A 22,755-nucleotide genomic window follows, 5' to 3' on the forward strand; every position below is an offset into this window, starting at 1 on the left:
ATCTCAGAATTATTGAAACCACTTGAGCAGTACCCTTAGAACATGTGCCACATCAGAGACCCTGGGATGACATTGGGTGGCCATTCCCCCATCCCTGGCTACTGATGCAGTTAGGATGCTGGTTTTGGTTTCTCCCTTTCTTTCCCTCAGATACAGAAATAAGAAAAAGAAAGTCAGAAACAATAGTCTCACCCACTTTCCTCTCTGCCTCGACCCTTCCCACCCTAATCAGTGGTCCACATGGGCATGCATCCTTCTCAAGTATTTAAATATCATCAAAAATAAAATTAAAAAAATGAAAACAAAGCTAGCCAAGGGACCCTCACCTTCATTCCTTCCCCTATGTTCTAGTCTCTTCAGTATCACCTCAGCCCTTGAGTCTTAGGGCTCTGTCTTTAATTAGCTATGCTTGTATTTCTGCAGCCTGCCAGTTGTTTCTGTGTGAGAGCTGTGTATCCTGCTATTCTTTTTTTATACTAGAAAGCCCATAAAGAAAAGGAGGAAGTAATTTCAATATGATTTTCCAGTAGTTGATCCTGTAGGGGTGAATTCAGTTTTGTCATAGATTGTCTAGAGAAAGCACAGTTTTCAAAAACCTCTGTGGAAGATATAGAAAGAGAAAGAAGTCTCTCAGGATCCTGCGATTCCAGTTGAGCTGAAGGAGTCTGAATTTCACAATGTTTTCCCATATAGAAAAGCTGAAACAGATGGGTGCTTATGCACAGAGGATCCACACATTTATTTTGATTAGTTCAAATCAGACATTGTGTTGAAGTTCCTTAAGAATAATCTCGCCACAGCCGGGCTTCCCGGAGACACTGCAAAGAGAAAGTCTGTTGTGGCCATTACCAGCAAACAGCTAGGGCATATCTAGGACACTAAGGCATCCTTCTTTACAGTCCCTGGGTTCTGGGCTATGGATCACCACTTATCCTGCATCATTGCTGGGCACTGGGCACGGGAGAGGGAAGAGGACAGCTAACATAACACAACAGCATGAACTCAGAGAAGGGGAAGTACGCAGAGAGAACTGCCTCTGCAAGCCAGCTGGCGCAAAGAGCTCTCCTGTGCTTTTAATGCATCCCTTAGGGTTTTCATTTACTATCTGTCAAGAATAGGCTTCAACAAATGGCTTGTGGGATTGAATTCATTCTCAACTTTCATCAGCCAGGAGCTATGAGACAGAAGGGACATTGGGAACCAGTCCTTTTTAATTCTCTCATGAGCTGCATACACACTATTTCTGCTATGTATGATTTAGACGCTGAAGGAGCTGTCAACATCTGAGTGATAATTTGAGTCTGAATGATGATCTGAGTTGCCCTTTGACATTCATCTGTTTTCTGGGGACCACATATTCAAATAATTGTTATTGACATACAATGAAAGTGATATTTTCTTTCAGATGGGATGGAATGCATAAGCCTCTCTTTGGACTGCATAAACTTCTAAGTAAAACACTGGCAAACTAATCTGTATTTTACTATGCTTATGATCCTGAGGTAGGAGCATTTAATTGTCAAAGACAGCTTCATCTGTGCTTACCTTCTTGCTACCCCAAGATGGGGTAATTTATAAATTCCATCATTTTTTAATGGTTCCTGTGGCATCTTTTCTTGTAGTAACTGTCCAACTCCCTCCGCAAGGGTTTCCTGTTAGGTCGGCACCATCACTCTCCAAGGACCTCTGGATTTCATTTCTAGTATATGTGCTGCCGAAGTGAGCACTGGATTTCATTTCTATCACAAGCCCAAGAGGGACAGTGATATAAAAGATGTGAAAAAGTGGATTTCAGCTATGATAAACTCTTTTTGGAGGTGATCATATTTGCTTTTGAAAAAGTGGCTTAAAAAGGTGGTCCCTTGTGAATACCTAATTGAAAGACTCAGGAATTTAAGTCTGTTCCAGGCTCAGCAGTACTAACTTTAAACATGAACTGATCCATTGAGATCCTCTATCTCTGCTCTTACCTTTGGTAGGGCATCATGTCCTCTTGGGTAGCCTCAATGAGGAGCTGCAAAAGTTCAGACATTTCTCAACATTAAATGCTCAGAAAGCTCTGGGAAATCTCCCAGAGCATTGGGAAAGAAATTCTATTTCAGAGATTTGGAGAGTCCATGGTTCTAGTTAAAAGGGCTTTACATAGAGAAGAATGGGACATGTAAATTCATGAACAGACCTTTAGACATTACCCACCAGTGTTAAACTAGGGGACATAGGTAATGAGACACTTCCTTGTCTTGATACTGCTTAAAGAGACCATTAACCAGATAATTATGATGCAACATAATTAACATAAGTGCAGTGACATAGATCTGAGCAATATGACAGAAATGGACAAATGAAGGAATACTTTAAAAGGCAAGGAGGGGGCCCAGCACAGTAGCCTAGTGGCTGAAGTCCTTGCATTGCATGTACCAGGATTAAATATGGGCACCAGTTTGTGTCCCAGCTGCTCTACTTCCCTTCCAGCTCCCTGTTTGTGGTCTGGGAGGAAAGTAGAGGATGACCCAAAGCCTTAGGCCCTGAACCCATGTGGGAGACCTGGAAGAAGCTCCTGCCTTTGAATCAGCTCAGCTCCAGCCACTGCAGCCACTTGGGGAATGAACCAGCAGATAGAAGATCTTTCTCTGTCTCTCCGTCTCTCTGTAATCTGCCTTTCCAATAAAAATAAATAAAAAATAAAAGGTAGGGAGGTTGTGCAGTATCCTCTTTAAACTAAGCAGAGGAGAAAGTAAAATAAAACTTAATAAACAGCTGTAGTTTTCCTGGATGGAGTCAGAAGATTGTTCAAAGAAGAAATGATCTGAATGGAGGTAGGGGAAGCTTTCAGCACCGGGCCAGCTGCTTATGAATCAGCACTGGAAATGTGGGGTAAACCAGTTACCTCCCTACACTTTGCATTCCTCTGCAAAGCAGAGAGCGGGATTCTGTATTACAGAATTATGAAGGAAAGAGATGAGACAGGGATAACAAACATGGCTGCTCAAACACATCTTGATGATCACAATGAAAGCCTGCAGACAGTAAATCCTTCTCCATCTGGGTTTGTGTCTTTGGTACCTGACTGCCACTTTTAGAGAGAGGAGAAGATTGGCAGGAGTTCTCCTGACCTTACCTTGCACATCTACTCGACAGTCCACAGATGCCTCTCCCAGGGGGTTAACTGCCTTGCAGGTGTAGATGCCTCCATCAAAGGGACCTGGCTTGCGGATTTCTAGGGAGCAGACTCCCAGCTGACTGAGGGCTCTGTACTTGGGATTGCCTTGGATATCCATCTTGTTCTTCAACCAAATGATCTTGGGCTGGAAGACAAAACATAATGGGGAACAGGATTTGCAGTAAGAAAAAAAATTACTTAAGAGGATTTACTTCTCTATTTGAAAGGCATAGTGATCAAGATAGAATGGAGAAGAGAGGGAGAGAGAAAGATTGATTTTCTGTCCACTGCTTCACTCCCCAAATGGTCTCAAAAGCTAGAGCTAGGCTGGGCCAAAGCCAGACTCTGTCCAGGTCTGCCCTGTGGGTGGCAGGAATCCAGGTAATTGGCCCATCATTTGCTACTTCCCAGGCACATTAGCAGGAAGCTAAATCACAAGTGTGGAGTAGCTGGGACTCAAACTGGCATGCCCATGTGGGATGTCAACTAAATCTGCCATACCCTATAATGTCTAGAAACAATGGCTCTCTGGAAGGTTGACACCCTTTATATGGTGGTAAGGGGTTCTTCTTCCGGTATTTCCAGCATTTTCCAAGCTCCTTTTCCTTGATCAAAAAAAGCACCTAGATCTTTGCTTTTTTCATCAAATATCCTTAACCAGAAGAAAGTTGATAAATTTCATTCCATATTGCCCAAGCAGCCCCTCATGAATCATAAGCACTAGGGACAAGGCCTGTTCCTCCTCTTCCTTTTCCCTCCTCCTCCTCCTTTTTTTTTGCATGTGCACTGTGACTCATTCATAATTCATTCCACTGTCAACTTATCAGTCAGTCCTGTCCCCTCCAGTTAGAAAGTAGCTTTCAGAGTGGGTTTGTTGACATTCCCCTGCTGAGATATCCATCTCTGTGCAGTCTGGCTCAGGACTTGTAATTCAAAAGATGCACGTTAAAGGCTTTTCCTGGTGTTTTAGGCCACATGTGCAGCACAGTGACCAGGCTGAAAATGTGCACAGAGCCTTGCTCAGGCTGCAGCCAAAGGCTCAGTTCCAGACAGCCTGCTTGTGACAGGCCCTGAATAGATGTGTGGGTCAGAAACCCGTAGGACTCCATCAGTCCTACCGGATAAAGAACTTGAAGCTCACACCCAATTGCCAGCGGATCAGCAAGTGACAATTTCATATACCAGGAATGAACACTAAAAGGAAACATAATTTACATCAGTCCTTCTTGGGTTATAAGAACTGTTTCTAAATAACCTGTTGAAGCAGACGGATGGGGGTGATGATCACAGATGCAGCATTAGAAGGCTCTGTAACATGGCTAAAGTTTGAAAAGAACAGGAGGAGGGAGTATCTTTGCACCACACTCCCCAGAGCCCCACACTCACCCTGGGAGAGGCACGGACACAGCAGAAGAGCTGGGTGTCATAGCCCGTGATTGTAGTGCAGTCTGCCAGGGGATGGGTAAACTTCGGGGCTTCCGAGAAGTCATGCTGGGCAAACCCCTTGGTCTTGTAAACAGTAGCTGTAGGTAGCAAGAGGGGTCATGACATGGCATCTGAGATCACCATCCTCCTTCACCTCTTTGTCTCCATGTGTTCCCAAGTCATGGCCTCTGGGTCTTCTTTACCTGCTTTCTGGATATGGGCAAGATCTGTAGTGGTGGAGGCTGTCTCGCTGAGTCCACACTGGTTTTCAGCAAAGACACGAAAGGCATAGGAGTTGCCCACGATGAGATTGGAGACAGTGCAGCTGGTATGGTGATAACGCTCCAGCACTGTGAACCACAGCTGCAGGGTCCCACAAAGTAGATCTAGCACAAGATCTCTTCCAGAAGGTTCCATTCTTCCCTCCCTCCTTCCCAGCGGGGCCTCACCCCTGATTTTGTATCAGCCTTCTGCACTGTGTATCCCAAGAGTACTGTGTTGCCTGTGTCTTGAGGAGGTGTCCATTCCAGGGTCGCGTTGAAGCCCCAGACATCCACCAACTTAATACTCTGAGGAGGGCCTGGCCTCTCTGAAAGTACAACCCACATGCAATGACATGACCTCAGCAGGCTCTCTGGTCTCTCTCCAATATGCACACACACCTCCCCAGCCCACCCCTCCCCTTGCCCATTGTGTCCCAGGCTTGGGGTGACAGTGCCACTCAGCTTGTCTAGCTCTCTGAGACAGCTGCTCTTCAGCCTGAACCATCCCATCTCTCACACAACCCACTCCCCAAGGGTACCGATCACCAGGATGTCAATGGTGGCTGTGGCCTCCAGCCTGCCCAGCTGTACACGAAGTTGATAACAACCCGAGTCAGCACGTCGGGCCTCTCGGATGAAGAGGATAGAGTCTCGCTCCCCATTCCGCACGCTCACACGACTGGCATCCAAGGCACGGCCATTGTGAGTCCAGGTGGCTTGAGGTCTGGGCTTGCCCTGAGGGGTTGAGAAAAGGCTGAGCATGCTCAACAAGTTTCTCAACTCTCCTTGCTTTAGAGGGGTCCAATTCTCAGGCCCAGGGGTTGATTTAATGTTAAGTTGCCAATTCCTTGAGTTAAAGCTTGATGGACTATTTAAGACTTCCTCCTTGGAGCAGCAGTCTGAGGATCATGGGAAGAAGATGACTGAGTGTCCCCTGCCCCCTGGGAGTTTTAGGGCATGGACATTCAGGGCAGCAGAACAAGCTGAATAGCTGCCCAAACTTCTGAGAAACCTCCAAACTGAAAAGTTCCCAGCCCTCCGAGGATGGAAGTGCATGGGTTAGTCTCATCTCATCTCATGGGGCATGCCTAGCCTTCCCCAAGTCCACCCTTAGGAATGCAGAGTGGATGGATCATTTGGTCTCAGATGGCTGGTCCTGTGGCCACTTTCTGGTCAAATATGGGAAGACTACCCTCTTGCTCACAGGACTCCCAGTACCTATTTCCAAATCAATACCCAGGTCTTAGCTGCACACATAGAGTGGGCCTGATGGTGATCACCTGGAATGGGATCAGCAGATTCACAGTGTCCCCAACCTTCCGGACATAGGTCTGTCTCAGGGTCCGAGGTAGCAAGATCTTGGGGTGCTCTGAGGGAAAGAGAAAAAGAGAGATATGGATACTTAGAGGAAGTGGACACTGCATCCAGCTGTGGGCCCAGGCACTGTGCGCCAAACCGAACCATTCCCTGAGGGAAGGGAAAGATTATTACCAGCATTTTGTTGGGACTTGGGGCTGAACAGTTAACTAAGGTTCCCCTGGGAAGCCTAAAACTCAGAAAACAGGAGTGCAGCTGATACAGCAATGCAAATGAATGTATAACTCTCAACTACTGATTTTTCATGAGCACAGATTTTTTTTTTTTCCTATTTGTGTACCAGTGTGGACTGTGTAGTTTGTCTTCCCAGCCATTTTCTATGCTCATTCTTAATACGCTTTTATCAAGGACATGGTCATTATTAATCCTAACCTCCCACTTTGGTGCAGAATAGAACAGGAGAATGTTTTCCCTTCCATCGGCAGAGTTAACATGGTGAAATTAAGTCCTGCAGCCACTTCACCCACATCCCCCCTCCACCTTCACCCCAGACAGCACCGAGGTCATTGAAGTGCGAGCCAGGTGTCTGGGAAAGATTAGGTCTACCGCTTGTTCCCCCTTGATCCTGCCCCATGTGAAATACAGATTAGATGACATTTATTGGCTTCCAGAAGGAAAGCAGAAGACATGATGGAAAGTGCTGAGCAGGAGGTTTGGAGAAGGACCAGGTGTGACTTCTCTCCTCTTGGGGCTGCCACAGTGTTCACATGCCACCTGGATTGCCACGGGGGCCTTGGCTGACACTGTGGCTTGTCAGTCTTCTCAGGATTGCTGGGCTGTCTCCTCCTTTCACAGGCAGAGACAGTCTTGTGCTGTTGTAGAGCTGACAGCATTTGAGTTCCCACCAAGAACCCAGGCCTGCCTGCCATGACTCAGTCCTGGCAGTTATACCCACTCCACCCTAGGTACATTCCTTTGGCAAACAACAGGACTGCTTGCAAGTGGATTCCAAGCTGTTTGATAATGTACATTTCTTTGTACAGACATCCTAAGGCATTTACTCCAGAAGGAGGGTGTTTACCGTTTAAATGTGTGCATCATATAAGTTAGAACTGCCATGGATGAAACCGCACCTCCATCGGTAGCTTACCGACTAGAGAGCTTCATTCCCATAGCCATTCCCCCACCCCACTAGCAGCTCATGATCATGCGTCCTTCGTAGATGAACAAACACATCAGGTGGTGCATGTCTCATTCATCACTGCGTCACTTCAGTTTTTACCTGGGCGGCGCCCATCTTATCTGCAGCTAAGAGGATGAGCTGATGGGAGCTAAGCTTATTCAGATCTCTGTCCTCTCTCTTTCTGTTTTGCCTAGGGCCTGAGTAGGAAGAATGGGTCAGGGGTGGGGCCCTAGGCAACTGGGTGCCTCTGTTCCTGGTGCCCTCTTGGCTTGGGACGGGGCATGCAGTACAGAAGACGTGTTTGTGATGTGTTCTTCTCCTACAATCATGCTGGCAGGCAGCCAAGGAGTTGAAAATAGGCGTAGTGTTTTTTTTTTTTCCCCCATTGGGTGGAGAGCTGATGGAAGGGTCAAAATCCTGTCTTACTGGGCTTAGTTCCCCACTGTTGGATGGGGAAATAACCCCTCCCCACTTGGTGGAGGAGAGGGTTGGAGAGAGGGTGAATTTTCAGAGCCATGATGGGCCTTGGTGAGCACTGGAGCAAGGGGAGGGCTGGAAGTAAACTGGTGCAGAGGAAGGCATGGCTGGATCCTCCTCCCGCCCTGATTGTTCGGTTACCCTGTCACCTTAAGATCCCACCTCTCTCTAGGACTGGATTTGAAGGGCTCATTCTCTGAGCATGGCCTGTTGTCCACTTAGCGCTGGCCACCGTAGTTGGGGCACTGATGGCAAGCTTGCTCTGCAGGGAGGAGACCAAGAAGGGCAGGCAGAGGGAGCTACACAAGGACTGTGGAGGGCTGAGGTGAGGACTGGACCCAGGCCTTCCTGCCTGGGAGATGTGTCCTTGAGCCCTCCTATGCTCAGACCACAGGTAGGAAGTAGGCTGTGTGGATGGATGCTTGCTGTTTGCACTCACACCTAGTACTTCTTTTGTTTGTTAGATAAATACCTTGGGAAACATTTGCATTTTTCCACCCAAACTAAAGGGAAAAGTGAAAGAAATTGGTAGCTGTGCAACACAGGCTGACATGATGGGAGTTGGGTGAGGGTGGACCGAAGGTGCTCTAGATCTCCAGAGTCCCAGCTGAGCAGAGGTGAGGTGTAGGTGCTGCCTTCCTGGGACGGGGGAGGGGGGGGGGCGGGCGGAAAGTTCCTGCCCAGCTCTTCCCTGGTCATCAGACTACCCCTGCTGTTAGATACAAGTAGGTGAGGACTGCACGATCAGCAGAATCCCAGGGGGAGGGCTGTGAGGACAGCTGACAGAGCACCCAGGCCAGGCTGAGGCTGCAGGAGATGGTGTGACAGCTGCTGATGCTACCAGCAGCTCCTCCCAATTCAACCCAGGCAGCAATCTGACCCTTTCCTGAGAAACTTAACTTGGGCTCATTTAAGGCTTCTCTTCCGCACATCCCAGGCAAATGAGGTGTAAATTGTATTGACCTTGGGTAAGGAATGGCTTTCCTCACCCCATGCCCAAGGTCTTTTTCCACCTCGGCGCAAGGAGGAATGGGACCCAAAGACTAGAGGCCTGCTGCAGAGCCCTGGCTTTCTCAGACCCGGCTTGTGACAGCCAGTTTGGTCTCTCCCCCTTCAGTGCAGGGGAAAATCACTGTGACAAGTCCTTTGAGAGCCAGTGGCTTCTCAGCTTTGTTACTTTCAGCTTTGTTGTTTTCTCAGAATACTGTCTAGTTCTTTCACAAAAATTGTCAGAGAATGATTGGGCAAGCTTTCAGCACAGCTGGCAAGACACCTCTTGGGACCCACACGTCCCATACTGGGGTGCCTGGTTCAAGTCCCAGCTCTGTCCCTGCTGATGTGCATCCAGAGGCAACAGGTTATGCTTCAAGTGGTTAGTCCCTGCAACCTGTGTCAGAAATCGAGTTGAGTCTCTGGCTCCTGGCTTTGGCTTGGCCCAGTTCTAGCTGTGGTGGTCATTTGGGGAGTGACCCACTGGAGCAGAGCTGTATGAGAGACTTTGTCTCTCAAATTAGTTAAAAAAATAATCAGGGAAGACTACTTGAAGTTCTAAGACATTGATTTCTCTTGAGTAGAAAATGCTGTCCAGTATCAACTCTAGTTTTATTCTGCTGAAGTTGATGCTTGTTTTCTTCTATTCTCATGAGAAATGGTTCACATCCTCTTACAATGTTTCTCCACCCATTTAGAAATTTTGTTCTAGCAGTTTCCTAAGGGCTATGGAGTTTAGACTGCTTATTATTAGATACATCTTGGAAAGAGAAGAAACAAGATAAACACATTGGAGGGATTAATAGGAGTGTGTGTCTGTGGTTTGTGTTTGTATGACCATATGTAAGTTTGTGTATGTGTTTATGAGTGTGTGAAAATATATGTGGGGCCCAGTGGCGTGGCCTAAATCCTTGCCTTGAAAGCGCCCGGATCCCATATGGGCGCTGGTTCTAATCCCGGCAGCTCCACTTCCCATCCAGCTCTCTGCTTGTGGCCTGGGAAAGCAGTCGAGGATGGCCTAAGCCTTGGGACCCTGCACTCGTGTGGGAGACCTGGAGGAAGTTCCTGGCTCCTGGCTTCTGATGGGTGCAGCACCAGCCGTTGCTGTCACTTGGGGTGTGAATCATCGGACGAAAAATCTTCCTTTCTGTCTCTCCTCCTCTCTGAATATCTGACTTTGTGATAAAAGTAAATAAATCTTTAAAAAAAGAAAGTATATGTGCATATGTGTGTGTTTGAGTGTCCACACGCATGCCTGTGTTAATGATTATCTGGAAAGGAGCAAGTAAATTAGGCCAGATAGGGCTTTGAAACTAAACAGAGATTTCCAGTAAAGATTTCCAGATAAGGCTTTGAAACTAAACAGAGATTTCCAATAAAGCATCTGCATTTCTTGTAGGAACATTCACAGATGCTTGAGATATGACCATGACCTGAGTGGAGGATTGTGGCAGGAAAAAAAATGTGGTGTCCTCAGAAGTACCTTGTGAAAGGTAAGAGGTCACCTCCTTGAATACCATGAAATTGGCGGTACTTCTCTGAGAAAGATTCTGGCATCTTAAGATGGTGCTCATCATGCTGTATGGGTGGCTGGGGGTCATCCTGACTCATTGGCACTCTCTCCAACCCTGCTGCATTCCTAACGCCTGGTCATTTCGGTGCCCACATGCCTGGTCATTTCTGCAGCCGCTGGCCCAACTCCTGCAGGACCTATTGCAACCTGGCCTGCCTGCCATTCCTGCATTGATTGTGTCCCCTCTCGTTCAGCCATCGGCCCCTGTACTCATCTCTAATGCTGGAACTGCAATCCCTTTTTGACCCACATTGCGAGCATCTCCCAGTTTCATCATCACCACTGTGACACGGATGGCTAATGTCCACCAAAACTTCATTATCTCTTCCATGGTGTAGTTAGCTCTGAGAAGCAGCTGCCCAGTCAGGGATGTTTCCAGTCCTGCTTGCTGTATGACCAGGCATCTAGTTTTTGCCAAGGAAATATGAGTGGAAATGATGAACATAATTTCTGGGCCAAGAAGTGAGTTTTCTCTTTCACTCATTTGCTCTAGCTGTATGCATATGATCACCGGACCCTAAGGAAAATGACCAAGCCACAAGTGAGACAAGCCTGAACCTCTATGTTACTTTAGGGAGGATAATTACCTGCTAAACAGAAACATTAGTTGTTCAGCTTTTATGCTCATAAGAACTCCTGCTTCTGAGTCCTGTTTGTTTCATCAACTAGGGTTCCAAATGCAATTTCTATCCCTTTACTCATATCCTCTGATGATCCCACATTAGCCATTCTTAAGCATCATTAAGATCTATGATCCATTTTCCTGTAACCCTTTCATTTCTAGGACTTTGCTCCCCACCAACATAGATTTCTTGGTCTCTCTCTCCCTCTCTCTTTTTTTTTTTTCTTTTTAAAGACTTCTTTTATTTTTATTGCAAAGTCAGATATTCAGAGAGGAGGAGAGACAGAGAGGAAAATCTTCTTTCTTCCAATTACAGCAATGGCCGGTGCTGCGCTGATCCAGAGCCGGGAGCCAGGAACCTCCTCCAGGTCTCCCACATGAGTGCAGGGTCCCAAGGCTTTGGGCTGTCCTCGACTGCTTTCCCAGACCACAAACAAGGAGTTGGATGGGAAGCGGGGCTGCTGGGATTAGAACCAGCGCCCATATGGGATCCTGGCGCTTTCAAGGCGAGTACTTTAGCAGCTAGGCCACTGTGCCGGGCACGCTCCCTCTCTTTCTTTTTAAAAGATTAATTTCTTTTTAAAAGATTATTTTTATTGAAAAGTCAGATTTACAGAGGAGGAGAGAGAAAGATCTTCTATCTGCTAATTCACTCTCCAAATGGCCGCAATGACTGAAGCTGAGCGGATCTGAAGCCAGGAACCAGGAGCTTCTTCCAGGTCTGCCACATGGGTGCAGGGTCCCAAGGCCTTGAGCCATTCTCTACTGTCCTCCCAGGCCACAAACAGGGAGCTGGAAGGGAAGTGGAGCAGCTGGGACATGAACCAGCTCTCTTGGTCTCTTTTGTACCCTCTTGAATACTCACTCAAATCCCCTAATCTTTTTCTCTCTGCATTGTACGTCCTGGCCAACACCCAACCCTAGTTGAAGAAAGTTTGCACCCAGTTAGTGCCTGCATCTTTACAGAATAGCCTGACGCAGGCAAATATAAAACCATGCCTCCGCTACAGCCATTGACAGGGACCACTATATCCAAAAGGACCCTGGCAGTGCCTCTGACTTCCCTGGTCCATGCCATCTCTTTTTCTCCCAGGTGACTATCACACACCTTCCTCTTTTAAGCCTCCAGACTTTCTCCCGCATTCTGATTTTCAAATGTTATTTTTGCTATTTTTATTACCACAGTAGCCAGGGAAGTACTGATCAGGTGAGCCCTGCCCTGGCTGCCCATTTGTCTTGCACTCAAGGTGTACAGTGTGACCCGGTTTTCTCTCCAACCTGAATCCTACCACTGTCTTCCTGACTGTGCTACCACTTCAGTGACCCCAACTCATGCAGCACATTCCTGCCCAGGCTTGGAATTTGTTCTGTGTGGAAAATGGCCTGCCCAGCAACACCTGTGTGCACTGCTCTCTCACCTCCTTTAGGCTGATGCTCACATGTCCCCTTATGAAGTCTTCATGGAAGATCCTGAGTGAAACAGAAACTTTGAAGGCTTCCAAACACCAAAACTTTCTGTCCCCTTAACTTGCATTATTTTTGGTGCAGTGACCATCACTAATTTCTGTCACTATAACTCCATGAGGAGAACAGTTCATTTTTGCCTATTTTGTTCAGCTCTATAATGCATGCACCAAGAACAGTGCCTGGCATATAATAGGCACAAAAAGAAGGAAGGAAAAGAGGGAGGGAGGGAAGGAAATGTCACTCCTAGGCACTTCCCATGGCTGGAAGAACAGTTCAGATTAAAAGGGGACAGAGAACCCGTGGAAACAATTATGTTGAAGTCATGGATGGGCTGTCCTTCCCATCTCCACGTTGAGGTGCAGGCTGTTCCCCTGCCTCTCACTGTTTTGGGAGCTCCCCAGGACCTGGGATCTCAACATGGGGCTGAGGACAGACACAGGCCTGTTGACCACTGCCAGCCCCTTAGAGGGCTTGCTTGACTAAAAGCTCAGGATTGGCCAGTTTCAGTTTATCTTGAACTTGCACTTTTTTTTTTTTGCTCCTGAAGCCTGCGCTACATGCCATGCTCTCCTAGAGCTCCCTATAAGGAAGAGGAGGAGTTAAGAGGAATATAGTCTTTGGGACTTTCAGGGAACTAGTCCAGGTCCCTGGCATCCTGAAGGAGCTTTGGACAGGCTTCAGCAGTTCTATGAACTCTGAGAACATTTCTTTTTTGGGTATATTTTTTCCTGGAGCAAGACTCTGGCGCTTTCATCAGATTTTCCTAAGGGTCCATATCCATCTAGGAGTTAAGACAAGGGTTTAGTTCAACACCGCAGTTACAGTTGGGAAAATGGAGGCCCAGGGAAGTGGACTGACGTAGTAAAGCGTTAGGATTTTGATTTCCTGTCTGCCCTTCCCAGGCAGCTAAAAGACATGCACCCGCTCTGTAGAATGTCAGGCAGTGTCCTTACTGCTTGTGACCTGTGGGGTGGCGCTGGGTCTGAGCTGTTGGGTGCTGCTGATCCTCGTCCCTGCTATGTCAGAGCAGCTACAGGGGAAGGTGAGGCTGTTCAGGCTGTATGTGTGTGGCCTAGGTCAGTGGCTGTTAGGAGATGATTACCCACAGTAGCCCACTCTGCAGCCAGCAGGAGGCACGAGTGAGGTGTTTCCCGCCCAGGACTTTGGGGACCAAAGTCAGAGTTTTGTCTTGGCTTTCATTCTCCCTCTGTTTGTGGCTTCATGAGGACAAAACTGGTTTTCTGCATCAATTACTCCAACTTAATCTGTTCACATAATTTGTTCCCCTACCTCTTCTTTCATGAGACAGTCTGCTTTGCCCTTGATATTCAAATAGCTTTTGCACATCCAGCCCTTTACTAGGCTGCTTGGCACTTCGCTTCCCTGTTGCCAAAGCTCATTGGTCTGACTGTACTGGTCACTATCTCACCCTCGGTCCCTTTCCTGTGGCCATTAGTTGATCATGTCCTCCTAGTCCCCGTGACAGGCATTTTTCTTAAAGGGTAAAAATAAATTGCTTTAAATTAAATATAAAATACCATAAATGCCATTCACTTGACTTGCCAGTTAAAAACAAAATTCCAGCAAACACACTCGAGTACCAGCAAGACTACATCCAAGAGGAGCAGGGCGGGGCACAAGCAAGGAAGGATGCTTGTGCCCCAGAAAGAGCCAGACCTAAGAAAACCCAGCAAGGTGCAGTCAGGGCCGTGCAGCTGTCCTCTCCCACTGCCCCCGCCTTCCCAGCCTCACCTTCTACAGCGGGTAGGAGCTGGGCCGGGGGGCTGCCAACCACCTGTCCACCTTCGGCATCTGCTGGGTTGGTGACTCCCACCTTCAGTGTGGATTCTGAGGCTGCCTCCAGTGCTGTGAGTGCCTCCATACTGGGCCTATCCCAAGGCTGGTCTCCAGCTGCAGATTTGCACTGTTGCTGTTGAGCGAGGGGCTGAACACCTGCTCCCCGGGCTGGCCTCCCCTAGGGTCCTGGCCACAGGATTACATGATGGGGCTGGGCTTTCCTCATCCAGCTCCTCCCAGTGGAGGGCTGAAGTAGGGGCTCAGGATGAGGTTGGGGGGATCAGAGAGGAGCTCAGAATAGCCACAGGAGGAGGGCTGAGGTGGACTTGTTATCTTGAGAGATGACACCTCTCACAGCACAAGGGCAGGGCTCGAGTACACAGACCATCCAAAGAGGCTCTCTGGCTCTGGAGCTGTGAGGATTGGGTGACATCTCAGCTCCTGACCTCCCGCTCTTGCAACGGGTTGCTTAGGTCCCGAGCAAGGCCTGGGGTCAGCTGATTCACAGGTGCACCCTGCACTGCTCACCCTTCACTCTGCAGTCAGTGGGTTGTACAGTCTGAACACTGGCCCAGGCCTGGGGTGGGGGACCCCCTGACTCAGGGTGGGCCAGTGAGGCATAGGCACATTCAGTGCTCCACCATACCACCACAGCCCTACATCTATTCGCTCATCTGTAAGATGGACAGAGTAATAACCATAGGGTTTCTGTGAGGATTAAGACAGTAATCTCTTTAAAATGCTTAGCAGAATGCAGTGGACCAAATGTTCAATAATGGGAGCTATTTTAGGACAGGCTAGCACTTCCCCCTCTGGAAGCTGCTGATGGCTCCCTTCCTGGGAGATAAAGCACACACAGTGAGAGGCTGAGGAAAGCCCAAAGGCCTGAGTGTGACTTTTGGTCTGTGAAATAAGGGATGATGATGCCATGACCAGGCTGAGGGCAGTGATAAAAACATAGGGAAGCAGCCAGCCGCCCTGGAGGCTCTAGTCACACCTAGAGGCCCTGATCCATCTCCCAGTGAGCCAAACCATCACTTAATGCAGCCAGCCAGATCTAGCCTCTTACCATACTCCCACCTTCTTATCACCAGAAGTCAGCATTCCCTCTGATTATTTAGAAAAAATAAAGTGCTTCTAACTTCCAAGCCACAGCAAAGCTGTGTGGCAAGGACAGATTCTTCATATATATTATCCGCTGCCTCTGTATTTTTCTTAAGGGGGAGAAAAATATGTGTGGAAGAGTGGATTTCTTACTCATTTTAGTTCCCAGTATGAGAGGAGCCCTGTTATTATCTAGGGCTGATAGAAGCCCAGTCTGTGCAATGTGCAAGATGCTGAGGTCCAGGACAACTTGCAAGTACATTTGGGCCCATCAACCTCATTATTAGGGGCCAGGGTGGCTATATGATGCTGACCGTGGAGGCTGGCCCAGGGGTGTGGTTTGGTTGGTGAATGGCTGGCAATAGGCCAAGTCAGAACTAGGCTGAAGGTCCCTTATTTGTCATGCATGATTCACCAAAGCCCCCTGTAAGTACAGTGAACTCCAAACAGGGGCACCTCCCACATATCCTATTTGTACACATTTTGGTCAGAAAATTTACCCAGCCTTTTCTGGTCTTACATTTTTGTTGCAGGAAAGATGTAAAGAAGTAAATGAAAAATTTAGATTCCCATGGTCTGCTTCTCAGCGAATCTAATTCAGCAAGTGTCAGGTAGGAGCTAGAAATTTACATTAAAAATTTTTTTTTAAAAATAGTTTTTTTTTATTATTATTATTTTATTGGAAAGGCGGATATACAGAGAGGAGAGACAGAGAGGAAGATCTTTCATCTGATAATTCACTCCCCAAGTGAGCGCAACGGCCGATCTGAAGCCAGGAGCCTCTTCCAGGTCTCCCACGCGGGTGCAGGGTCCCAAAGCTTTGGGCCGTCCTCTTCCCGGGCCACAAAGGCAACCTCGACAGGTTGGTGCTGGAAGTCAGAGAACACTCTTGGGTAGAGTTCCTTGACATGAAACCAATCCTGAGGCTGAATTCTGTAATGTTGTCCTCTCTCAAACCTGCCCCTGGGAACACTGAGCTCAGGAGAGCAATTACATGTTATGTCCAGCAGGAACGGCACAGCAACTAAAACCTTGAGGAGGTAGGTGAGTGGGAATGCTAGACTTTTTCTGGGGAACAACAAAGTTGCTCTTACAAACACCATGGGAGGTGGGTCTTTAAAATCAAAACAAAAAACCGTTTTATTTTCTGTCTACTTAACTTGCAAAGGAGAACATTAGAATAAGAATGCGGGGGCCTGGTGGTTAAGGATCCTTGAACGCGCCAGGATCCCATATGGGCGCCAGTTCTAATCCGGGTGGCCCCTCTTCCCATCCAGCTCCATGCCTGTGGCCTGGGAATGCAGCATGGCCCAAGACTTTGGGACCCTCCGCCCGTATGGAGACCTGGAGGAGGCTCCTGGCTTTGGATTGGCTCAGCTCCAGCCGTTGCGGCTGCTTGGGGAGTGAACCATAGGACTGAAGATCTTCTGTCTCTCCTCTCTGTAAATCCGCCTTTCCAATAAAATAATAAAAAATAATAATAAATCTTAAAAAAAAAATGCGAGCACCAGATAAAGAGCATTCTTCCATCTGTTGGTTAATTCCCAAACGCCCATAACAGCCAGGATTGGGGGCCAAGCCGTAGCCAGGACCCTGGAACTCTGCCTGAGGCAGTTCCCAAGCACTCAAACTATTATCCCCTGCCTCACGGGGTGCATTATCAGGAAGTTGGATTGGAAGCAGAAAAACTGGGACTTGTCTTGGCACTCCATATGAGACACAGGTCTTGGAAGCCATAGCTTAACCCATTGTACCACAACACCCATCCCTGCAGTGAGATCTTTGTGAGCATAAAGAACAAGAAAATGAAAAAAAAAATCAGATACCTTGAGGGCAAAACAATTCATCTTTTGGGGAGAAGTTGTTTTTCCCATAATTTATGTAATATCTTTTGTATTATGATACATACTATTGGTCCTTTAATTGGCTTATTCTGAGCTGCTGGAATTTGCTTTCTGAAGCCAGAAAACTGGAAAAAGCTTTCATATCAACAAATGGGAGTTGGTCATCATGCCAGGTCAGGTAACAAAGTCTAGTCTGTTTTATTTCTAGCCCAAAGATTGCAAATATACAGAAAACTCCCAGTACAAAGTTAAACATATTCAGATTTATTTATACAGTGCTAAAGAAATTGGAGTTTTATTTCCATTTTGTAGAATTTTAGTATGGGGTCTGGCTTTGCTGTGTAACTGACATGGATCACTGGAACTTGATTATCCCACCTCACATGCAATTTTTCTGTCCCATGGGTACAGAAAACTTGGGTTTCTAGTGCACATGCAGTAGTGATCTTAATACTGCTTCACACTCTCCTAGGAAGGCAGTGGTCCACAGCTTGCGGAGGTGGTGGGTGGGGGAGGGGGACCACATGCTCAGAAAAGGGACAAGAGACAAGTGAGGGTTGGGCACAGGCACATGGGGACCCTGAGCATTTCTGTGCACTAGGAAAAGGGGAGTGCGACCTCCTCTCTAGAGGGGAGTTGGGCAGGATCATCAGGGAACTGAGGGCATGCGGAGCGAGGGAGCTGGGGCGAATCAGTCATTAACATGTACACTATACAGTTTATACATGTATATATGTACATAGATATATATATATAAAGGTACAGATTAGTTTGCTATTCCATATAAACAATGCTGAAGGATGTACTATTGCGAAAAAAACCCTTGCATACAGCAAGTTGTTGACAATTTCAAATTAAAATTTATAAACATGTTGTTGTAACGCAACACAACTGAGAAATCAACAAGCTTCTGCTACTTTACTACTCCTTCCGGAGGACAAGGCCCAGGCTCTGTGAGGGCAGGTCAGTGTTCCCAGAGCTGCCGGAGCCGGGCAAAGCACTGGCAGGTGGAATACAAACTCTGGCGCCTGCTGACTCCAATCCTCCCTGTCACTCCACCACATGGCAAATCTTAAACTTTGGTTTTGTTCACAGGACGTTTACTTTCCTATATAAAGAAAGGTGACAAAGTTTAAAGGCAGCACTCCATTCCATCCTAGCAGTTCCAAATATCCTGGCTTCAACTGAGGGCAATGGGGCTGTACCGACAATTCCAAGGTGAACTCTAGGCCATGTGTACAGGTGTGGGGCTCTACACAGCTCTCCTAAATGGAGACTCTCTACGCCTGGGGGATAAAAACGTGAAATCGGATTAGTCATTACCCTGGAGCCGGTGTGGAGGACCCGAGCTCTTCCTTGCATGCTGGTATGGTGACAGAGGCCCTGGGAAAACCAGCTATGGTTTACAGGCTCATTGCAGGAGATGGAGGTGGCCAGCACTTTGCTAGTCTATCAGGGGTGAAAGGTCAGTATGGGCATACAGGAAACCAGAGGCAAATCTACAAGTAAGAGATGCACTCTGAAGGCCTATTTGGAGGCAAGTGGTAAATTCTCAATTTCAGGTACAGTTAATCTATCCAATCTTCTGAACTATTCCCAGAAGTGTCATAACTTTCCAAAGGCCTTTCTCCTTCTAGATAGAATCCTCATTCAATCGACAGCAAAGGTGTGTCCATCCCTTGTCTCTGATCTCACTTTAAAACCCCAAGGCTACCTTAAGTCCAGGGCAGGAAGGGTGAGTGTTATCCATTTGGACTTAGGAGCCCAGAGCACTTTGGATGGTTTGATGTGTCCAATCTATCTTACATGCCAAATTACACTCTTGCAACCTCCCAAGGATAGTCTCTTTACCACCTCAAGCTTGGAATGGGCTATGTTGTATCCTCAAAGATAACTAACTCTCCTGCCATGAGCAGGACAAATCAGGAAGTTTTCTTTTCTGTTTTTGAAAGAAGTTGTCACAAACATAGGCTACTTTACTCTTGCTGAAGGCCTACTCTGTTGAGTGAGTCAGGGTCAGACAGGAAGCCCACTGGCCATACAGAGAAGGGAATCAGCTCAGTGGAAGTTCACCAGTGGAGCTGACCAGCAGGTGTGGGACAGGGCTGGGAGCGGGACCCCACCCCCACACAGCCCTGCAGCAGTCAACCTTCATGAGGGACAGAGGGGTGGTTTCCGTACCGTTTCAGCCATAAAAAACAGCAGAAGCACTTTGCTCACTTAGGTGGCAAAAGAGTACTGTGTGGCATGCCTTACTCGGTCTGCCCCTAACCCCCTGATCCCTGCCCCAAAGTGGCATAACCCCTCTCAGAAAGCAGGTGTGGCATTGAGCGCTTAGCCAGTGCAGTGATGGCAAGAGTCTAGAGCTGTTCCTGACACAGGGAACATTCCTGGTTTCCTCACTTTTGGTTTCTTAGATCCATCACAAGAACACTGTGCGATTCAAATGATGTCATTCAAGTTCAAGTGCTCTGAGAATGCTAAGGTCTACAGAAATCCCAGATAGCACCATAAGCAAAGAACATCAACTTTCCTACACCTAGGAACTAAAGAGTTCATTACCATATATGGTGTGTGCTGAGGGAGGAAGCTGTGCAGTGCTAACAGGTCTTTTCTGGGCATCAGATCCACTTTGGGAAAGAGGTGAGTGTGGAGCAAAGGCTGACCACACTGTGATGATTTGTGAGTGGGCACGTCTTTGGAACTGATTTTAGAAGTATGCAAAGGGGGTGTCCCTTGTTCTAACAAACATTCATTCTCTGCACAGAAACTGCTCTAATTGTATTTTCTAACTAGAGCTCCCTGACTCACTGAATTTCATTGCAGTTTTAAGTCTTTTCAAATTCTCTCTCCTCAAACCCTCCCCCCCCCCCCCCACTTCCCTGATGCTGGGGAGGAGAGAACTCGGCCATCTGCTCACCCATTCTGACAGAAGTTAATTTGGCACACTGAGTTTAAATTGACTTTTTAGCCACACAATTAACTAGCAGCAAGTGGTATCTTCCAAAGAATCTCCCAATCACCATTTCTGGGGGAAACTGTGGCCAGCACAGTAGATACATTCGGATCAAAAGCTTAATATGCTATGTTCCTATATAGCAAATGTTCAACCTGTATTACAACAAATTATTGCAGCTTTCCATATTCTATATGGCCACTGCCAAACCCACCCAACTGCATCCTATAGCATATTTAATTTGAAGAAACGTCAAATGGAAAATTTCCTTAAATTGAAAATCTGAATCTAACGCATTACACAAAGCATCTTCTAGACTGGAAGTGTTTTCAGCCAGAAGTCTTGTGTAAAAAAAGGACTTGGCAAAGTTGGGGTGAGGGGAGGCGGAAATGGGTGAAGAGAGCTTGATAATAAAATCTTTATTATTGTTTTTAAAAAGTCTATAAATCTGAAAATATCTAAAGTTCTGGCTCCATGGACAAGAGCAACTCAGAAGCAAGCAGCAGAGACAGCCACTGTGATGACAGGACATTAAGCCAACCCCCCCACCAGGCCAGAGGAGGAAGGGGAGACTGCAGCTCAGTCCTTGGGGCTGCCCCGTGGGCACCACCATCAGCTCCAGGGAGTGCGCCCAGCCTGGGCAGTTCTCCAGGCAAGCCCGGACCCCGTCCTTGAGCAAGTCCACTGGCACACACACAAAGCACAGCTTGAAAGAGCTCAAAAGCAGCATGAGTTTCTCCTTTAATAGGTGCTAAATCTAGTCAGTTCTCGGCTGCTCCCTTCTTCCTGCCCCAAGTTAAAAATATTGCCCTGTTAACATTTTCCTGATTTAGTGTCTTGGAAGCACATGGTTAAGTTAGTTGCCAAAGGGCAATTAACAAGGGTATTGCCTAATTAAACAGGGGAAAGGAAAAATCACGGTGGCCTGTGGTCTCTGTGGAAGAGAAAGCTGCAGCGGGGAACTGTGTGAGGGGCTGGTGGGCCATGCTCCAGGAGCAGGGCTGACCCCAGGGCTAGGCACCACAGTCCCCAGTTGTCACAGCAGCCACTGCTTCGTGTCACCAGCAGAGCCTTTGTCAGCACCAATCATGAGAGTTGATGTCAGAGTTGGCAGATGCCCTGGGGTAGGTGTCACGCAGAATACACAAGACGGGGGTTGGTCGGTCCCTTTCCAATTCCATTTCATTATCCTTAAGACAAGAAAACAAAACCAAAGCCCATACTTTACAAAAAAATAGAACTTGAGGTGAAAAGTTAGAAGAATTTAAATGGTTTCCCTTCTTTTTGGAGCCAATCATAAGTGCGGTTCCCCACCCCCACCCGGCGTGTCTTTAGTGTCAGTCCTTTTGGCTTTCATGGAAGCAGCAAAAACAGAGCTGGGTCTCTCGCAATGGGAACTTTATTCCCCCGAGCTGGAGCCATGGGGGTGTAGGAGGTACCGCGGTTCCATCATTCACACTCAGCTCCAGCTTCCTTGAAGGAGCTATTCCAGCAGGTCCTGAAAAACAAGACACACACTGCATTACTGACAAGTGAAAAAGTCCCAGCTATGGGCTTACTAACTCTTGTGACCATCCATTAGGTGCTTTTGGCTTAACAACACCCTCTGCCCCAACCACACCTTGACCACGAGTAGGAGATTGCTTTTTGGGGACTACTCCTCAAGAAGAAACAGTCTCACCTCATCTGAGTCATCATGATAGCCACTTTTGTGAGCATGTGGGGCTGTGTCCAAGGTGTCCACCCCATCCACGCCGTTGGCCTCTGCATGCTGTTGCAGCACAGAATATCGATGGACCAGGAACCTGCAGGTGGAAATGCCCACTCATGCCCATGTGCTTAGGAGGGCTATGTGCCTCCTAGGATCCTAGATTTTGCTTTTTGCACTGAAAAAACTCTCCCATTGGAAATGTGGCTCAGTCTCTTGAGAGGGCGGGAAGTCAGAATCCAAGTCCTCAAGCTGTCACATTTGCCTTCTGGGGTGGTGCGCATGGTGAGGAAGCAGGAGTGAGGAGCTGGAGCTGGGCATCAAACCCAGGCATTCCGGTGTGGGACATGGGCATTTTAACTGCTGAACTGACACCTGTTTTCTGGATTTTTCCAGTTGCATACACTCATGAAATGAGTGACATCCACAGAAGCCCAGTTTATGGCTGACATATGGAAAATGTAAGATATGAGAAATCCTGGGCTGGATTTTTCTAGAATATCACAGACACTCAGTTCCTGCTGAAGGCTGCCTCTCTGGCTTGAACGCAGTACCTCCGGCTGACCTCCAGGTTTCTTACCTTCCTCCACAGACGTACTTCTTCACAATCAGCACTCCTGCCACCACTGTGACCAGCATCAATCCCACGATGGCCAGGATAATTGGAACAGAATTTGACTTGGAATTCTTGATAATTAAAACACAAAGACAAAAGCTTGTAGGCATGCACATTCTAGGGCTCCATTCCGAGTGGCAGCTCATTCCCTCACTTCTCTGTGGGTGACTACAGACACCAAGACGAGCCATCTCAGGGGAAGAGGAGAACATCACAGCTGGCAGACGGTAAATGTGAGCTCCACTTGCCGTGA

At 47.5% G+C, this 22,755-nt stretch overlaps 2 protein-coding genes across 5 annotated transcripts in view; both read right to left on the reverse strand.

Annotated features, from left to right (window-relative positions):
- Positions 1-1,982: 1,982 nt before the first annotated feature.
- Positions 1,983-14,397, reverse strand: MYBPHL (myosin binding protein H like). The gene is made up of 8 exons (XM_040998770.1): positions 14,230-14,397; positions 6,129-6,217; positions 5,388-5,583; positions 5,035-5,174; positions 4,789-4,948; positions 4,547-4,683; positions 3,119-3,305; positions 1,983-2,014 (listed from the first exon to the last, which is right to left on the reverse strand). Exons 1-8 carry the CDS (start codon positions 14,357-14,359, stop codon positions 2,004-2,006), a joined length of 1,050 nt encoding a protein of 349 aa, XP_040854704.1. The 5' UTR covers positions 14,360-14,397; the 3' UTR covers positions 1,983-2,003.
- A 3,073-nt stretch (positions 14,398-17,470) lies between these two features.
- The window catches only part of SORT1 (sortilin 1), a 73,547-nt gene continuing 68,262 nt past the window's right edge, over positions 17,471-22,755 (reverse strand). For all 4 annotated transcript variants that reach the window (XM_040999128.1, XM_040999126.1, XM_040999127.1 and 1 more), the window contains 3 exons: positions 22,467-22,573; positions 21,860-21,983; positions 17,471-21,676 (listed from right to left, as the gene is read on the reverse strand). In XM_040999128.1, the coding sequence (XP_040855062.1) occupies positions 21,662-21,676; positions 21,860-21,983; positions 22,467-22,573 (246 nt within the window). In that variant the 3' untranslated portion in view covers positions 17,471-21,661. The remainder of the gene's footprint in view (positions 21,677-21,859; positions 21,984-22,466; positions 22,574-22,755) is intronic.

Source organism: Ochotona curzoniae, unplaced genomic scaffold (assembly GCF_017591425.1).
Source record: "Ochotona curzoniae isolate NIBS_2020 unplaced genomic scaffold, NIBS_Ocur_1.0 scaffold_1037, whole genome shotgun sequence".
Lineage (NCBI taxonomy): Eukaryota > Metazoa > Chordata > Mammalia > Lagomorpha > Ochotonidae > Ochotona > Ochotona curzoniae.